Source organism: Phyllostomus discolor, chromosome 6 (genome assembly GCF_004126475.2).
Source record: "Phyllostomus discolor isolate MPI-MPIP mPhyDis1 chromosome 6, mPhyDis1.pri.v3, whole genome shotgun sequence".
NCBI classification, from domain to species: Eukaryota; Metazoa; Chordata; class Mammalia; order Chiroptera; family Phyllostomidae; genus Phyllostomus; species Phyllostomus discolor.
The window spans coordinates 160,259,718-160,278,386 of record NC_040908.2 but is presented as its reverse complement, the minus strand read 5'-3'; the positions used below and the strand labels follow the sequence as shown (position 1 = coordinate 160,278,386).

Below are 18,669 nucleotides of genomic sequence, written 5' to 3'. Positions count from 1 at the left end.
TTACCGCCGCGCCCGCCCCCGCTCACTCGCTCATTCACCCACAGCCCCCACCCCCACTCCGCTCTAGGGCGTGCGCGCGAACCCCGGCGACCGCAGCGACCTCGCGGGCTGATTGGCTACAGGAGCACAGCGCCGTACGCACGCGAGAAAGCGAGAGCGCGCCCGCAAGGCCGTGGGGTTCAGCAGAAAATTGGGAGGGGGGTTCGTATACTGCGCAGGAGTCAGGAATGGGGAAATTACTGAGTGAGCCTTCCTTTCTCCTGCGCGTTACTTCCTATTTCTACTGTAGCCAAGCATAAATCTTTGGAACTAAAAAGCAGTTATATGTGTGTACTGAAAGAACTCAAAAGCAAGCAGCTACCCTCTCGAATTCGCAAACCCCCTCCACATAAATGTGGTACAGTCAAGACAGGCTTCTAGTGTAACCAATCACCTATAGAGGCCCCGCCGTCTTCCTGCTTCAGCTCCTTCATTCATTGGCCAAGCTTTTGGCGACTAACTATCCCTCCCCTCCAGCACTACTTTTTTTTTAATTGGGGCGAAAACTTTATTTAAAACAATTTTTTAAAAGATTTTATTTACTTTGCTTTTGGAGAGAGGGGAAGGGAGGGAGAAAGAGGAGAGAAACAACAATGTGCAAGAGATACAGTGATTGATTCCCCCTCGCACGCCCTCATCTGAGGACCTGCCCTGCAACCCAGGCATGTGCCCTGATTGGGAATCGAACCGATGAGCTTTCTGTTCTTTTTGGTTCACAAACCCACGTTCAATCCTCTGAGCCATACCAACCAAAGATGAAAACTAACTTTGATGAAGTAGTCAGTCCAATGCGTTTCGTGGTACCAGCAGAATCCCAGGAGAATGAAATGGGCTGGGGGTCCTGCATGGAGAAAGCGACAGGACTAGAAGAGGCCGTGTGGGGCGACGCTCCTGCCAAAGGCGGGGGGATAAAGAGGAAGAAGAGCGGCCCGAGCCCTGAGGCAGCAGTGCTATCGATGGAAGGAGGCGCTTGGAGTGCGCGCCATCTGAGGCAGTGGTAGCCTTCCCATCCCTCGCCCGCCACCCCAGCATGCGATCCCGTTCTAGGATACGATTAATTCCCTTAGTTTCTCACTGCAACCCAAAGAGTGGGCGCCGCATCCCTAACCTCGCTGTAAGGAAAAGGTTCTCTAGAAGCTCGTGTCCCTAGCAAGGTACTGGCCCACTCTAGGTAGATCACAGCGCCACACTTTGCCCTAATTAGCCCCACACTGCTGTTAACTCAAAAGCAAAGCCAGGTTTTCACTCCCCATTTAGCTCGAGGCCATTTATCTTTCGAAAGCCGCTCCGGCTATTACGTAATTGTCTCCCAAAAGTGCTCCACCAGCCACTTCCCCGAAGCCAAGGTTCCTCACTTGCAAAGTGTAATTCTAAATCCTGTGGTCTGTTCTTGGGTTTGGTATCAAATGTTGCTAGTTTCACTGCTGTTTGATACTTCAGCGCCAGGCAGCAAGATGGAGAAAGGTCTACCTTCTGTTTTCTGGGATCTAGTCTAGTTTCTTATCTGAGATGGCATATACATCAGGTTCTAGTTTATTCTTGCTAAGGCCTCCAATCCACCATTTATTGAAACACACTCGAGAGTTCTATTTAGTGACCGTGTGTATTTTTAAAAATGGTATCTCCTGGCTGGTGTAGCTCAGTGGATTGAGCTCGGGCTGCGAACCAAAGTGTCGCAGGTTCAATTCCCAGCCAGGGCACATGCCTGGGTTGCAGGCCACGGCCCCCAGCAACCGCACATTGATGTTTCTCTCTCTCTCTCTTTCTCCCTCTCTAAAAATAAATAAATAAATCTTTTTAAAAAAAGAAAAGAAAAAATGGTATCTTCTAAACACTTTTGACCTTATGAAAGGTAAAGTTAAGGTATTACTGGAGACAGAATATTTCTTTTATTTACAGAGACTTTTCTGTCAGGTTGTTTCCCTAGGAAGAAGTTAAATTTCATTTTTTTCTATTGCATGTTTTTTCTCGGATTTTAAGACTTCCTCATTTCCCCAACTTCACAGATTAAACTTTTTTTTTTCCCCTGTGACAGTCTAAGAACCTACAGTGCTAAATGCAAATAGAAATTGGATCTTTTACCATCCAAGCACACATTCTGAAGTCCCCTGGGACACTCAACTATTGGATGCCAAACTCTTAGCTGGATGGATGAGCACTAACAACAGCATAATCACTAGCCCAAGGTTTAGAGATTCCAGTATCTTGTCCAGTTTTCCTTAGGATCACACAAGATATTTCCTGGAAAGAATTTTCAATAGACCACAAGGTTTAAACTGCAAGCCACGTCTGAAAAGTATTGCACAGTAAAATCTAGGCTAAAACAATGATATCCAGACCATCAGGCTTCAAATAATTACTTGAGATATATATATATATATATATATATATATATAATCAAAAAATACCTTATGGTTTTTCTACTGTAGTTCACCTATACTTTTTTCAAATCCTCTTCACTTGTATTTCCTCATGCCTATGGCTAGCAAACCACAGGAGCACTTTTTAGTTCAACTCACTAATAGACAGGCAGACAAGAACAAAATGTTACCCTTGGATTTAGATTCAATTAGAAAAGAATGACCTGTCTTTTGGCACCAACACCTCTTTATGTTTAAATATGGCTTGACGCGATCACCGACCGACAGTGACCACGGAACGCTGTGGATGGCTCGTCAACACTCGAGAAAAACACAGAGACAACCAGGTCCTGTGGGGAAGTAGGAACAGAATGGCCACTCTGTCTAGTGGGAAGCGCCCTGTTCCCCCGCCAGAGAGGCTTTTTATTGGTTTCGTTTGTATAAGAATTCAGGTAAAGCTCATTACCATTTTTAGGAAGTAAGGATCAAACAACAGATAACAAGGAAGTCTGAGGGCCTATTTTGAGTCAGGGTAAAAGAGCTGTAAAACTTTGAGGAACAAACTTACTTCTTCCTTTGACCCTTATCATTCAACTGAGAGCATTCTAAACAAAGCAGGTTTCACAGGATTTTACATAGTCTTTCTTAGGCCTGATCACCCAGGGAACCGACTTTTTCAGCACAGAGCTGCACTACCCTGTCATTGTTTCAGGCTTAGGTGGAGCAAGGGAAGTAAGGCAGCCAAGAGATTAGGAGATTTTCTGGCAGGCAATGAGGACTCAGGCTATGTCAAAGCCAAGGGGTGAGGGTCCATCACCCCCTTTTGCTGTACCCCTCAAAGTCCTTTCTTGGGGGCCTCCCACATGATCATGCCTGTCTTAGGTCGTTCCTCCCTTGGGGAATCTTACCCGTCATTGGCTAACCGACCAAGCATTGGGGGCCAGGCAGGGTGAAGTAAAAGGAGCAGAAGCAGCGCTCCTGCCAGAGAGAGAAGCTTTTGTCTCCTTGCTGGCTTACAGTCCAAGGTCATTCCCTCAGCCTTAGCCTTGGTGGGGGTTACAGCTTCTGATACCAGGCAGGGCAGATCCCAACAATGGCTGCCTTCCCTACTGTCCTTACAAAATGTCTCTGCTTGTGTTAAAAGACAGTTTCTTCCCTTGTGCTCTGGATCCCATTCCCTTCATTCCTGCATCTTCTGAACTTTTCCTTTGATGTTTTCCTTGAAAATGAAAAACATACAGAAAAAAATAGGATAGTGTCAAGAACATACCATGTCCATCATTAAATTCTCTCCCTCTCGAGTCCACTAGGGTGAGTATTCTATCTAAAAATCTAACAACACTACCTTGGCTCCATATCCCCCACTACTCTCTTTCTTAGCAAAACTTCTTCAAAGAATTGTCTGTTATAATCCTTACTTCTTCAATTTATATTATCTCAATATATTCCAATAGGACTTTTATACCCACCATTCCAAGTGTAGTTTTCACACCTCCAGGTCAACACCAACATCCATGCTTCCAGATCCACAGTCAAGTCTCCTTTGCTAGCTCCAATTATACCTCACCTCTTACGTTTGGAGTGCTCCAAAAGTCCATCTTCTGCTGATTTCCAGTCTTTAAGTGACTTCATGTAATATTGCTGCTTTAAATGCTTTCAATAGGCCAACAGCTCCCACAAACCTTCAGCCCTAACCCTCCAGATATATGTTTCCAGCCATTGATATGGATGGCAACTCCAAATGGATGAGTAATAGCTCAAACTTAGTGCCAAAATAGAACACAATATTCCCTTATCCCCTCCCTGAGTTCCCCCCATCTCATAGCCAAATAAGTTGTTCAAGTAAAACATGCAGGAATCATCTTTGATTCCATTTGCTTTTCCTCTCTGCTCCCATCAGCAAGTCCCTTCAACTGTACATCCAAGATATCCCAAGGCAATCTACTCACCAACTCCACCTTTGCTGCCCTACTCTAATTCCCCACTGATTCTCACATTGAAACTTACCTGTGTCCTTGCTTCTACTCTTGCTTTTATTTTAGGGAGAGAGAGGGAGGAATACCAATTTGTTGTTCCATTTATTTATGCATTCATTGGTTGATTCTTGTATGTGCCCTGACTGGGGATCAAACTTGCAACCTTGGTGTATTGGGACACTCTAACCAACTGAACTACCCAGCCAGAGCAACTCTTGCCTCTTTAACCCATTTCCACACAGCAATGATCTTTTTGAAATGTAAATCAAATTCTTTGAATTTGTGTCCCCCAAAATGGATATACTGAAATCCTAATCCCCAAAAATGATGGGATTAGGAGGTGGGGCCTCCAAGAGGTATTGAGGTCAGGAATGAAGAGCCTCCACAGAGCTCCCTTGTCCCTTCTACTACATGAGGACATAGCTAGAAGGTGGCAGTTAACAACCTGGAAGGCAGCCTTTATCAGAACATGCCCATGCTGGCGCCTTGGACTTTTCAGCCTCCAGAATTCTGATTTCTGATGTTTATAAGCTACCCAGATAGTAACATGTTACAGAATTCCTAAGGGACTAAGATACACCCCCACACCCAGTTTCCCACTGCTCTGGGATTGCAAAAGCCCTACAGTATCTTACTTTTGCTGCTCCTTCCCACCTGAATTTTTACCACACTCCCCTTGATTCACTACACTCCAGCCACGTAGGCCTTTCCTTCACCAAACACATTGAGCTTTTTCCTTATGTTTTTGCAGTTTCCTCTACCAGGAAGATTTTGGCCAAATTCTACAGACATTTGGGTCTTAACTCAGGAAAGGCTTTTCTTGACCATCCAATCTCAAGTAGCCTCTCAGTCACTGTCCTGTATCAACCAAAGTCCCTGAACAGCAATGTTCTTTTTTGCCTTTTTTCTGTAATACAAGCTCCGATAAGACTTTACCTTGGTCTCCATCTATAATAGTTCCTAGCAAACAGTAGGTGCTCAATAAACACTTGTGGAAAGAATGAACAGATGAAGGGTGTCAGATGCTTATTCCATAATCCAAGTCCAGACTAGGAACACCAATCATTTGCATAAGATCAGAGAATGGGCCGTCGTGGCTTCTTACCACCTGAAAGCTCAATTTACACTTTGACTTAGGTTGTGGTTCTAAGCAAATAGACAATAGGAAAGAGTTGCAGCTGGGAGAAATATACCTATCTCTGAGAAGGGATTAGATCTTAAATCTCACCCCCAACTTTATCACCGGCCTCTCTGGTTCCTCATAGTTAACCCTGCACTGAGAACAGATTCAGCATCTAATTTACCTAGGTGCAGAAGAGAGGGGAACCATCATCATAAAAATTCACCTGCTTGGCTTACAAGTGAGCTCTTAGTTTTTCCTCTTTTCTAAGCACTTAGCAATGAATCATTCCAATCGTGTTTCTATAATTCTTAGAGAAAGAGACAAAATTTAAAAAAATATACCAACGTCTGTGATATGGCAAAAATATTTATTAAAATAAATATTTGAACTTCCAACTTTGAACTATATTATAAGAAGTCCTTCTAAATCACTTTTTCATCTGGATAAATGAGATAACAAATACTATATATAGAATATAAAGTAATGAGTTAAAAAAAAAAAACCTCTCCTAAAAATTAGTCCACAAACTAGCACAGTGAAAGAAACGGGAATTGCCAGGGCCTGAGAGAATTCGAAGTGGCACCTTAGGTGATCTAAGAAACCAATTATATTCTCATGGTTTTCCAATCAGTTCGAGATCAGAAGAGTTAGGTTACCACCACCCGTTTGAAGAGGTAGAATTGTCCATTTTTACTAGTCTACCATCCAGTGGTCTGCCCGGGCTCTCACATTTCAGCCCATCTGCTTCTGGTGATGGCCACATCTCCATGCCCCGAGCAGCAAGGCTTCCTGCTCTCTATTTAAGATCCATGAACCGGATATCCATGATGAGAAGGAAGTTCTTAGGCAGTGGGCGGGGGGCTGGAGAGAGAACGGTAAACACCTGATGCTCCACATCCACACTGGTCACCACGATGAAGCCAGCCACGCTGGTCTCAGAAAGGTTCTCTTCTGTGCCCTCGGCAGTACTAACACTCAGCAGGTGGTGCACCATGTCTCGGCCAGGAGTGACAGGTACTAGTTTGAGCTGATTGTCCTCCTGAGACATGCCCAAAGGCAAACAGGAGTCTGGGATGGTGGGTGCCCCAACTTTGTAGATTTTCACATCTGAAAATTTGACATTGAAGGCATGGGGATAAAAACAGCCCCGGAATCCATAGAAATACTCACGGATACGCTCATCCCTACATTCTCGCCGAAAGTCCTTGGAGCGCTCAACCACACCCCCTGATTTAGGGAGCAGCACAGTGCGTACAAAGTGAGGCAGGTCCCGTTTCAGTTCATTGTACAGTCGTTCTTGATCCAGAACCACAACTACGTCTACCTCAAAGGCTGAGGCTGCATGCACCAGGGCATGGTAACCAGAGCCCTTGACCCACCCACAGGTGTTAATGACACAGCCACTCACGGAGGCCCTTCGGTTCACTTCACACCTTTGGTTGAACACGTCTGCTAAGCGAGATGTAATCTGTAAAAGACAATCAAGATGAGGAAAAAAACACAAAACCAAACAAACAAAAAAAGCCCATAGCTATTTTGTCCCTCCTTAGACTAAGCAGTATCACAGACAAGAAAAATATTTTAAATGGCTGTGGTTTTGACACCATAACATGGATTTAATTTTTATGTTGCTTCTTCTCTGTCTCCTAAGTGAAAATTTAATAAATAACTTAATAGGCCCACAGAAACATTTAACAATCTGACGTTGACTTATATTTGAAACTATCTTTTCCGAAATCACGTGGCAATTAATATCCACTCAGAGGGAGCAAAGAAATGGCTATAAGACAGTTTTAACTAGCAAACTTCTGCACAGCTTCCTACCCTGATAGCAACCCTACCCTCCATCCCACCTTGGCTCTGGTTCTGACCTTATTATAAAGCTTGATGTTGGTGCCAGGAGTGGTGGACCCAAAATGATACACCAGAGGGGCCTGAATGGAGAATCCCTCTTCAACGTCTGCTGGCCGCTCAATGTAGAGGGCCCCCATGGTACCAGGGATGGACACAGAGCCCTGGCCCACATCCAGCTCCACGTAAGTGGGACGGCGACCCAAACGCACTGCATAGTTGAGCAACAGACGGCACACTGTGGACTTGCCCACGTCAGTGGGACCCACTACCATCACCCGGGGGCCTCGCTCTTCTTCTTTCTCTGCCTGCCTCCGCATCTGCTCCAAAGCTGTATGAGTGTTGAGGTAAAGCAACATAGGGGTGTCCTTAGAGACATAAGCCACCTCGGTGCGGCCACTCAGCTGCAGAGAACAGCCATGCCATGTGAAAACAGCCACCTTGGCACCGGCATCAAAGGTGAATTTCTTGTTTCGGGTCAGTTCTGTGCCAAAGATTTCTGCCATGCCAGCCAGCAGCTCCAACTGAACTGACTGAGATGCTTCCACCTCAAAGCGAAGTTCTGTTTCTCGCTCTAGTTCAAATTTAGTTGTTGGCTTCTTGTCATCACTGGCCTCCTCTCCCATCTTTTCTATGTAGCTGCTGTGCCTAGGACACAAATTAAATATCAGATCTAAATACAGGTTAGAACTCTGTTGAAAATCCCCCAGTGAATGTTTTCCCAGGCCCTGCTATTTCTCCTTATCTCTAATCACCATCTGTCTAGCCCCACTGAGGTTGGGCATTTTTGTTTGCTGCTTTATCTCTAGTGTCTTGAACCCACCTTGATAACCCACAAGCACCTTAATAAATACACCGAGTGAGTAAACAACTCAGACATCAGAATAAAATTCTATCTACAGGATGACAGAAGACTTGATTACATCATCTCATTGCTCCCTTCATCACTCTACTGGAATACTCTAGACTTGAGAAGACAAAAAAACGCCCTCTCCTCAACCCTCTTGGTTAACAAGAAAGGGCGTCTGCAATTCGATGCAAAACAGAGAATACCTGGTTTGGACTCAGAAAACATTTCAAGGCCCCGCTCAGCAACGACTAGTATTGTCCTTAGGCGAATCACTTAACCTCTCTGAACCTTTCCCTCAGATGTCAATGGGAGGCACTCACACTTCCTCACACAAAGTGTTTATATGGGGATTAGAAGGGACTGTTAGAGGGAAACATCACTTCGTAAACTAGAAAGCGCCAAAAAATAATTAAGTTTTTTCCTATAAAGGACAGCAGCTTTAGGTGTGGCCTTTGACTCAGCTAACCTAGACACGAAATCCTCCCAAGTCCCAAGGAGACGACAGTTGCTTTTTTGAGCTTATTACCTCACCCGCACAGCCAAAACCTCCAAGTGGTAAACCGAAAAGCCCCGCCAGGCAGGACCCAAAGCCAACTGCAGCCGCTGTGGTCCGGACCCACGCCGGAAACACGCGAGGTTCCGCACTTGCGCAGTGGAGGAGCGGTGTTCGCGCGATACCCCTTGGGATGTGTAGTCGTGAGAGAACTGCCGTGAGCAGTTAAGTTCGCGCAGCCGCTGCGCCTTCTGGGAGTTGTAGTTAAAGGATTGTTTTGATTGTGACGCCAAAAGTGGGCGGGGTGACGGTGATCTACGTTCTCCAACCCTACCCGTTCCTCAGTGGGCGTGGAGGTTACGCCCCCGCACCGGGCGGGGGAGCCTCCAGGGACCAAGGGTTGCCAGGAGGCTGTTACGGACTACCCACCCCGTTCAGTTCACCTGTTACTCTGGCAGGGGAAGGGCGGCAGGAAGGGTTGGAGACTTCCTAGCTAGGGCCCACGATAACCTGCTTGCCTGGACCACAAGCCAGGAAGTGAGGAAATTAGCAAACACCTTTTTAAATATTTATTTTTTTAGGGAGGGAGAAAAATATCAATGTGTGAGAGAAACTTCGATTAGCTGCCTCTGTGTGCTTCCTACTAGGGACCTGGCCTGCAAGCCAGGCGTGTGCCCTGAATGGGAATAGAACCGACCTTTTGGTTCAGGGCAGGTGCTCAGTCCACTGAGCCACACCAGCCAGGGTAGCAAACCCTTTTTAGATAGGAAACCTAGTGGCAGGGAAAGTTGACAGCCTCTCAGAGGCCCACCTTGGCTGTCATCCCCTCCCTGACCAGTGCTTGGCACCTAGAAGATGTTAAAAAAAAGATTTTTGGTTTTGTTTTTTTTATAAGATTTTATGTGTTTATTTTTAGAAAGAGGGGAAGGGAGGGAGAAAGAGAGAGAAAGAAACATCAATGTGTGAGAGATACATCAGTCGGTTGCCTCTCACATGCCCTGAACTGGGGACCTGGACCAACCCAGGTATACACCCCCGACTGGGAATTGAACTGGTGACCCTTTGGTTCTCAGGCCAGCGCTCAATCCACTGAGCCATACCAGCCAGGGCTAAAAAAGGGTTTTTTTAATTTATTGATTTTATATATAAAAAGAGAAATAGCTATTTCTTGTTCCACTTATTTATGCATTCACTGGTTGCTGCTTGTATGTTCCCTGACCAGAGGGTGAACCACAACCTTGACTATGGGGACAATGCTCAAAACAACTGAGCTACGATGGCCAGGGCAAAAATAAATAAGAAAGTAAGCGAGTAAGTAAATAAATACAAAAAAGAATAAAAATTCAAGAATTTCTTCCAGGCGTTCTATAAGTCAGTCAGTCAGCCATTACCCAACAACGTCTCTCTTACTGAGCAGGGAGTGTTGTTGAGGACTCGCTCCTTCCCACAATCCCTGGCAGTTACACAAAACCAATCATTGACCCTGCAGGCAACAGGTTGAGCCACGACTAGAAGCCTCTCGTCACGAGCTTGTGCTTTGGACTCCTGTATTCTTCGCTGTGCCACTGGCTCACTGTGTGAATTTGGACAAATGACAGGCTTACACTCCCTGAGACCCAGTTTCTTGTCTGTAAAATAGGAATAATAACAGTACCTGACGTCTTAAAGCCGTTTTGAAGATTGAATGGGATGATACACATAAAGTACTAAGCATGATGCCTGTAATTCATAGAAAGCATCTGATGTTAGCTTTCAAGTTTTTATTACAGTTTGAGGAGGGGAAGCTATGACAATGCCCTTCATTTTTACAGTGCCTTACATTGTCAAAGCCCTTTCAGGTACCTTCTTTCACAGCCACCCAGTAAAGTCAGTTTTATTAGCTCCAGATGAGGGAGGAGAGATAGGTGAAGGAAGTAGCCCCAGCTAGGACTCAGACCCAGGATTTTGGAGTCTGAGTCCAGTTATAATAACAGCAACCACGTTTGTAGTGCCAGGTACCGTCCTCTGGGCTTCACAGGTGTCAAGCCACTTAATCCTCACAAGAATCCTGTGAAATACACACCGTCACTGTCATCCTCATTTCACAGATGAGTACTTTTTTCAGTCCCGCTCACATGGTTAATCCAGACTGAGAAACCCGGGGAGATTTTTCTGGGTTGCCTTTTCCCCCACTGGCCCTACCTTAGCACCCACTTTCTAAGAATGCCATTCTCACTCCTCACTTTTCAGTTTTTTTCTCTGATGGTTTGCTTTAATTATTTCATTCATTCACCATGCATGTATTAGTTCTTCAATCAGCTATTAGGTAGCCCCTAATCTTTCCCCATTCTTCAAATATTCGATTCCGGTCTTCCATTCGCAAAATTTCTCCCCAAGTGAGCTCATCCTCTCCTGTTTCCATGCATGCTACTCCAAGATCAATTTCTTTGCTTCCACTCTCTTTCCCTAGAGGCAATGTCTTCCAGTTATCTGAAGGTCATCTTTATTTGGATATTGTATGGCTATCCAAAGCTGAATTTAGGGAGAACCCACCCCAGCCCCTTTAGACTGCTCTCTATTCTGCTTCTCAAACACGGGGAGTCAGAGCACAATATGTCAAGCATCAGTGCTTGCCTACACGCCCCTTTCTCACTTTCTTTTTTTTTTAGAACTTTTTTTTTTTCTGTTAAAGATTTTATTTATTTATTTTTAGAGAGGAAAGGAGGGAGAAAGAGAGAGAGACAGAAACATTAATGTGTGGTTGCTGGGGGTCATGGCCTGCAACCCAGGCATGTGCCCTGACTGGGAATTGAACCTGTGACACTCCCTTTCTCACTTTCATCAAGCCCTCTAGTCATCTCCACCCCACTCCCAAATAACACTGTCCTCAGGAGTTTTTTTCAGTCTCCTCTCCAGCTAAATCCTTGGTCATTATCTACTTGAGTTAATTTGATACCCCTTTTTTGCTTCCAAACTCTCAATCCTTGCCCCAAAACTACTCACCTTCTTTTTTCCACACATCCCACTGTTTTCTTCAAAATAAAAAGGAAAAAAGAAAAATGGTTCCTTGTATTCTTCCTGCACTCACATTTCCTTTTCTCATCAGCTGCCCAGACAAGAATACTTCCCTCTTCTTTCTTTTTATGTATTTATTTATTTTTAGAGAGAGGGGAAGTGAAGAGAGGAAAACTATCAACGTGTGGTTGCCTCTCGCACGCCCCCCGCTGGGGACCTGGCCTGCAACCCAGGCATGTGCCCTGACCAAGAATCAAACTGCTCACTCACCCTTTGGTTCGCAGGCTGGCGCTCAGTCCGCTGAGCCACACCAGCCAGGGCTTCCTCTTCTTTCTCTACAGAGTTCTTCCTCTCAACAACAACCTGTGGTACTATCACTTGAGATACCCACATTGTGCTTTCAGAATTTACCTGAAACTCCAGAATCTTTTGATTAAATATCCAGAATTCCTTTCTTCATACCCAGCTAGCAATGCCTCCCACTATATTTCCCTACCTTAACTCTGTCCCCTCCTTACAAAGGAAAAGAAAAATAAGCTCCCCACAAAGCAGCCCTTTCTGTAAGCCCCTACCTTTGTCACACGTCATGTTCTGCATGTTAGCCTGGTAGAAACTGGCTTTTTTTTTTTTTTTCCATCTTAGAGGATGTGTTCTGTGACCACATACTTTAGTGAGGTGCACAGGGCAGCACCCCATGAGAAATATTCTGAGTCCAATGAAATATAACTGGAATTTGCAAGAAAGATAGAAGTTCTTAATAAGACACAAACTCGGCACCTGTCTCTTGAGCTATCAGAGTTTTTAATAGTAAATCCTTTGGGGTTTCAGGATATGAAGTGGAGAACACTTTATTTTACATCTCCACGGGGTAAATATTGTTAGCTTCATTTAGCTAGCGAGGGGAAAGGGGGCACGAAGAGCATCGGTAACTTGCCCAGTGGTTGCTGGCAAGTGTATTGGCAGATCTGGGTTGCCAGCTCAGATCTCTGAGACCACAGCCAGACACTTGTGTAAAGATGCAACTCATTTGCTGATTTGGGAGCATCAGCTCTGTGCTAGGCACTGCAGCCCTGGGATGCAGAGAGGGGTTGGCCAGAGGACCTGCCTCAGAAAGTTTACTGCCCAAAAGAGAACATTATGTAATGTGGATGTCTCCATTCACAAAGCACAAGGAAGTTGGAGGTAGTTGATAAGAGGCTCCTGCATGTGAGATGTCATATTTGGTCTATGACACCTTCAGGGGTATTAAGCTGAGGCTTTGAGGCATAGAAGCGACTAGCATGAGCTTGGGGACACAATTTGCCCTATGTGACCATTACTATGTCTTTCTTTTCTCTGCATCAGGCTGGGGTCAGAGCTGAGATGGGAACTGTTATCATCTTGAATGGGTGTGCACATACCTGATGCTCTGCATCCATCTCACCGAGCCCCCACCTTGCCACCTCCTTTCCTCCAGCCCTGTCACTCGTACTCCATCCTTGCCCAGCCCTGTCCTCACCTCAGGTTCCATCTCCTTTGCCACACTGCCTTCCTCCTCAGCTACTAGCCTTTCCTCTCTTGCGATCTTCCCGGACCTGCCTCTCGGTCCCCACCCCAGCCTTATTCCCCCAGCCCCATCCCTCGATGCCTGCCCCCTCCCTCCCTCCCGACCCGCCTCCTGTGTCTCCCAGCCCTGCTCTGACGTGGGAGGTGAGGGGGTGGGGGGATGGATGACTCACAGTGTTATGATGCAGTTCCACAACACACAGCTACATTCACCCACAGACCGAGGTACAGACGAGAGACAACCTCTGGCCCCCAAGCAGCTGGCCAGCTTTGCAACCTCAGTCCTGAGCCCCTAACTCCCCTACCCTGTCCCCATCCCCTTCCCCATTGAAGGAGCGGAAAGAGAAGAGAGAAGAGTGAGCAGACAGATTGAGAGAGAGAGAGAGAGAGAGATAGCCGGAGATCTCTGGAGCAGACCTCAAGGTGAGGGGGCAGCCCTTCTCCAAACCAATTTTTCCCCTTTGCAAATTTCCTCCTCCTGCTGCGCGTTGCTTTCTCCCCTTTGCAAAAAGCATTATTCATCCACCCTTTGTCCTCCCTTCCCCCTCCCCACTGCCTCCGCTCCTCTCTCAGGTCCTCCATCCCTCTCCAAGCTCTGATGGTTCCCCACACTTATTTCCCGGTAACTTTGGCTGCAGCATCAGGCATCACTGTTTATTGTTTTGCTGCTGGTGCAGACCCCCCAAAGCCCGCCCTGGGAGCTGGCTGCGCTGCTAACGATTTTGGACCATACCATGCCGAGAATGCCAACCCAGAGGGGGCCGAAGCCTCAGAGCAGATGAGAAAATCCATTGTGAGCAGGTGGCCCCCTCCCGTTTTTCCCCCCTGAGAGGCATGGAATTCGCACCTGGTTCCTGGAGCCTCTGCCTTGGGGCCTCTGCTGTCAGTGATGGTTGCTCAGCACCGCCCCCCCCCCCAACCCTCCCTCTCCCCTGCCTCCCACGGTCCAGCCCTGGCTCACTTGGGGAACATCCTTTCCCCAGTACTCAGCTTGCCTTTGTTTTTTCCCATCATTTGCCCAACTTGCTTCTCCCCGTAATCTGAGGTGAAGAAATGACCCCTATTCCCCCTCCCGTGAGTGATTCTCCGGCCTTCTGTGCAGCCTCTGCTTGGCTTGATGGGGAAGCAGGGGGAGAGAGGGAGAGAGGCGTGCCGGAGGTTGGGAAGGGGGCCGAGCCGGAGCCTGGCCCGGCAGCCCCTCTGAGCCCTTGAAGAAGGTGTTCCAGGCGGAGCGGCCGACGAGGGGCACGGCAGGCAAAGTTGGAGGCCCATCTGTGAAGTGGACGCCGACGAGTGCCGTGCCGGTGAGGAGGGCCCATTTCCTGTGGCCAGAGCCCAATGTCACCCTGAACTCAGCCCAAGGTGTCTCTCTGGGGCCCAGCCAGGAGGGCAGGACCCCAGACTGAAACTGGTCTCTGTCGGGAGGTTTGCGGAGAGACTGCCCAGCGGCCCCCGTGAGGACTGGAACAGCGGGGGCACTAGCGGCCACCACAGAGGACAGGATGACAGCCTGTTAGCCCTGCTCTGCTTCTCGGCCTGTCATTGCCAGAGCACCCAGCTGGCCCCTCTGAACCAGACGGGCTAACCACCCACAACAGACCTCAAGGCCCCACGAAGGAGAGGGCAGCACTTCACCTGCTTATCAGGGCCAACGGAGGACACCTCCCTTCTTATCCTCGGCCTCCAGCACCCTCAGCCACTTGGGGGCTGGAGTTTGGACGGATGTCAACATCTTCCTCAAGACTCCTGGGCAGAATCCAGCGATTATTTTATCTTCTGTCACCCACAGGGGCACTGCTGTGTGTCCCTGCCCCGGGAGAGATGGAAACATCCTCTGCCTTTTGCCCCAAAGCACAGGTTTTGAAAATGCAAGTCCCCCTTTTGCTGCCCATTGAGGCCGTTGCCCCCACACTACACCACTCAGCCCTGCTGGGCCCAGGAGCGCTGCCTTCCCTGCTGCGGGCCCCTTTCCCCATTGATTCCAGCTGTCAGATCTGCCCGAGGGAGCGTTTCTCCCCTACAGCCGGGGTCCCAAGTCCTTGATTGAGGGCTAAGGCAACAGCAAAGAGCAGCAGGAAGAGACCAAGGGGCTCGGAGGCTGAGAAGACAGCCAGGGACTGTTTCTGTGCCAAAACGAGTGGGCCAAGGGGCAGGATCGATCTTGGTACAGGAGGAGACACCCGTGAAGTTCTAGTCCCTAGAGAACGGGCCCCCGGCTGCGGGAAAGCGCTGAAACGGGGTGTGTGCGCCTGGCTGCTTGCTCTCCCTCTTTCCGTCTCATCTTCCCCTCCTGCCACACGAACTGTTTGAAGGACCGATTGCTGTAAATAGAGGCGATGAAACAGAAAAACTGCCAGGCATCCCCAGCTTTTAAAAGGCTTTGAGCCTTAGCACCTATCGGAGCCTGTGGGAGGCAGGTCCTCACTGAAGCACCGAAATCAAGGAGAGCGCTGGCACGTGACATTGCTCCCATGGCAGCAGGGAGCCAGCAGGCTGCTCCCCGTGGAAATGGTGGAGGCTGCTCCCGCCCGGGGGTAGGGAGGAGAGACCGCCTCCCCAGCTAGGGCACCGGAGGCCTGGAGCTGCTTCCAGGCCTGCCAGAGACTATGGGGATCCGTGGACAGGGATGCTCGGAGAGCCTGAATGCCGAGTGGATGATGACGGAGGACCCGGGACAGTTGAGCCCCGCGTTCTCCATTCCCTCAGGAGGGACTCCACACGAGATCACGGCTCTTCTAACGCACCTTCTCCTCTTCCCAGGTGACTTCCATTTCTACCTGGTTCACGTCTGGGGGGGGCCCTGGCCGGGCAGCCCCCCCACATCTCTCCTGCCCTGAAACACGGCTCTAGCCAACCTGCTCCGCTGCTTCACCTGCGACCGCCTGTGTGGGGGCTGTACCGCGCCAGCCCCTCCAGCCCGCCAGGGCATCGTCCTCCAGCCCGTCATGCCCAGCTGTGACCCCGGCCCCGGCCCCGCCTGCCTCCCCACCAAGACGTTCCGTAGCTACCTGCCCCGCTGCCACCGCACCTACAGCTGCGTCCACTGCCGTGCGCACTTGGCCAAACACGACGAGCTTATTTCCAAGGTATGCCACGTGGGGGCCTACCACTCCCCTCCTCCAGGCTTGAACTTACCTGGGGTGAGGCAAAGGCAGCCTGCCCTCCCTCCTCCACGCCCTGGGGATTCAGGCAGCGGGGGCAAGGGCCACCCAGTAGTCACTGTCTGTCCTGTGTCTCCGCAGTCCTTCCAAGGGAGCCATGGCCGAGCCTACCTGTTTAACTCCGTGTGAGTCCACCTCTCTTCTTGCGTGAGTGTGCTTGCGTGTGTGCATAATCTTCCTCTGTGGAGAATGAGGGCGAGCCCTCGGAACGTGGCCTTGCACCTCCGCGTTGCCTCCTCTCTTGCAAAGGGTTTCAGAAGCTCAGGCTGCAGGTCTCTTGGGAGTCTGGGCAGAAATGGAATTCCAGGCTGGAGGAAGAAGGCCCAGGCACTAGTCGTAAAGGGGTGGGTTGCTGAAGCCAGAGGCTCCCGTTAAGTGGATACAGTTCTCCAGCTGGAAGTTCCTTTGGGCCGTTTGGGGGCTGGACTGACAGTGACCCCACTGGGTGCTGGGTCCTTTGTTTCCCGAGACAGGGTCAACGTGGGCTGTGGGCCAGCGGAACAGCGCCTTCTGCTTACGGGGCTTCACTCGGTAGCTGACATTTTCTGTGAGAGCTGCAAAACCACACTGGGCTGGAAATATGTAAGTACCAGGGGAAAGGGATGCTCCAAAATGGACAGTCTCCATGGCCCTCCGAGAGCCCCACTGCACTGGGGTGGATTGGATGTGGGGGGACTTTGGGGGAAGGGGCAATACAGGAGGTAGGAAGGCTTGGGGGGGACTGCTTGGTCCCCATTCACTGCTTCCTTTCCACCAGGAGCAAGCCTTTGAGACGAGCCAGAAGTACAAGGAGGGAAAGTACATTATTGAAATGTCACACATGGTGAAGGACAACGGCTGGGACTGAGGGGCTCAGGCAGGCAGTGCCCTTCCTCCGCATGCCCCACCCTCCCACCCCTGGCCCCTGGCCCCGCCAAGAGCCCATACCAGCATGAGTACTGCCCCACCCCTGGGGGAACCTGGCTCCCACCAACCCCTTCCGCCTCCACCTCATCATTCCCAGGCCTCTTTGGCACAGGGGTCTGGGGCACCCCAGGGGTGTTCAAAGCTCAGGAGTGGGCAGCAGTCAGGGAGAGGCAGAACTGGGAGGAATGGTTGTGGGTCCTCCCGGCCCTCGGGTCCCGTGAACAGAGGCGACGGCAGGGGATGCACTCAGGCAGAGGACCACAGGAGTCAGTTTTTGATCCTTTTTGAGTGAACACAGGACAAAGCTTGTGTCAGGGGGCTGGCATATTCTGGGCCACATTAAGAGGAGAGAAAAGGCTTAGGACGGGCTGAAACTTTGGCCTCAAAGGGAAACACCAGTCTCGGAAGTATCCCACCACATTAGTAGGATTCTGGGGGTGGAAGGGAAAAAAAAAAAAAGCAAAACCCCAAATCCCAGGCCCTGGGAAATTAAGGAATCACAAGGGTTTCCATTTCACTCTACTTGTTTATCTTGGCACTAAAGAGGCACTTTCCAGTATCTAACCTTGGCCACTGTGGGGGGTGGGGAAAGCTGCCCCCGGAACAGCCCCCACCCCCAGCTGGCTGTCTCCGGATGGAGCAGTCTGGATGGGCACTCCCCAAGGCCCGGTCACTGCTCTCTGGGATTCAGTCCCTCGGAGGGGAGGTGGGAAATCAGTGCCGCGGGGGCCAGGCTTCCTCGTGGCTGCCACCAGCGAACGAAACTTTTGTATGATACATAAAGTGTTTGGGTTTATTTTTAATAAAAAGGGGAAAAGCAGGCGCGAGGTGCTGTCCTCTGACTTTCCTTCCTTGGGCAAGTACCATAGTCACCTCCCCAACACTGCCTGTCCCCTCAAGCCGCTAGGGGGCAGCAATTGCTTTGTCTGTGGCAAGACCACATTCCAGCTTTTACCAGGTGATGGATATTCAAGGGAGGTTTTGCTTTTAGTAAGGTGGCTTTTGTGAGAGGTATTCCAGTTGGAGCACCCACAATTTGAGGCTGGTGGAGCCCTTGATGACACCTCAGTGTCTGCCTGGACCCAGGATTGGACATCAGGAAGAGGCTCATCCCAGAACTAGGGTGTGCTTGGTCCCTTGGCCTTTGCATCTGATTCTCTTGTGTTTTGGTCAGCTCATGGCCACACTTAAGGCTAAAAGGGAAATCGATCAGCCAAGGTGCTGTCCTTGTAGTTGACATAAAAGTGGAACAAAGCAGCTCAAAATTGCAGCATCAATGCAGTCATGTGACCCAAGGGCAATTCTTGGCAGCGATGGGGAAACTGCTATTGTCATTGGGTCACTGACGACAGCAGTGGGGACTGTACACAT

General features: G+C 49.2%; 2 protein-coding genes across 5 annotated transcripts; one reads left to right on the top strand and one right to left on the bottom strand.

Moving 5' to 3' along the window:
* Nucleotides 1-5,903: 5,903 nt before the first annotated feature.
* Nucleotides 5,904-8,885, bottom strand: CLP1 (cleavage factor polyribonucleotide kinase subunit 1). 3 transcript variants are annotated; one of them, XM_028516605.2, is made up of 3 exons: nucleotides 8,726-8,885; nucleotides 7,370-7,997; nucleotides 5,904-6,966 (listed from the first exon to the last, which is right to left on the bottom strand). In XM_028516605.2, the coding sequence occupies exons 2-3, from the start codon at nucleotides 7,973-7,975 to the stop codon at nucleotides 6,295-6,297; spliced, it is 1,278 nt and encodes a 425-aa protein (XP_028372406.1). In that variant the 5' UTR covers nucleotides 7,976-7,997; nucleotides 8,726-8,885; the 3' UTR covers nucleotides 5,904-6,294. The 3 variants fall into 3 exon arrangements, with proteins under 3 accessions (XP_028372406.1, XP_035885360.1, XP_035885359.1); XM_036029467.1 differs by having other exon boundaries at nucleotides 7,370-8,022; nucleotides 8,731-8,838; XM_036029466.1 differs by having other exon boundaries at nucleotides 8,731-8,838.
* A 4,522-nt stretch (nucleotides 8,886-13,407) lies between these two features.
* On the top strand, nucleotides 13,408-18,204 carry YPEL4 (yippee like 4). Of its 2 annotated transcripts, XM_036029465.1 has the most exons (6): nucleotides 13,412-13,654; nucleotides 13,909-14,024; nucleotides 15,992-16,317; nucleotides 16,474-16,517; nucleotides 16,866-16,974; nucleotides 17,150-18,204. In XM_036029465.1, exons 3-6 carry the CDS (start codon nucleotides 16,177-16,179, stop codon nucleotides 17,237-17,239), a joined length of 384 nt encoding a protein of 127 aa, XP_035885358.1. In that variant the 5' UTR covers nucleotides 13,412-13,654; nucleotides 13,909-14,024; nucleotides 15,992-16,176; the 3' UTR covers nucleotides 17,240-18,204. The 2 variants fall into 2 exon arrangements, with proteins under 2 accessions (XP_028372030.1, XP_035885358.1); XM_028516229.2 differs by lacking the exon at nucleotides 13,909-14,024 and having other exon boundaries at nucleotides 13,408-13,654.
* Nucleotides 18,205-18,669: the final 465 nt, after the last annotated feature.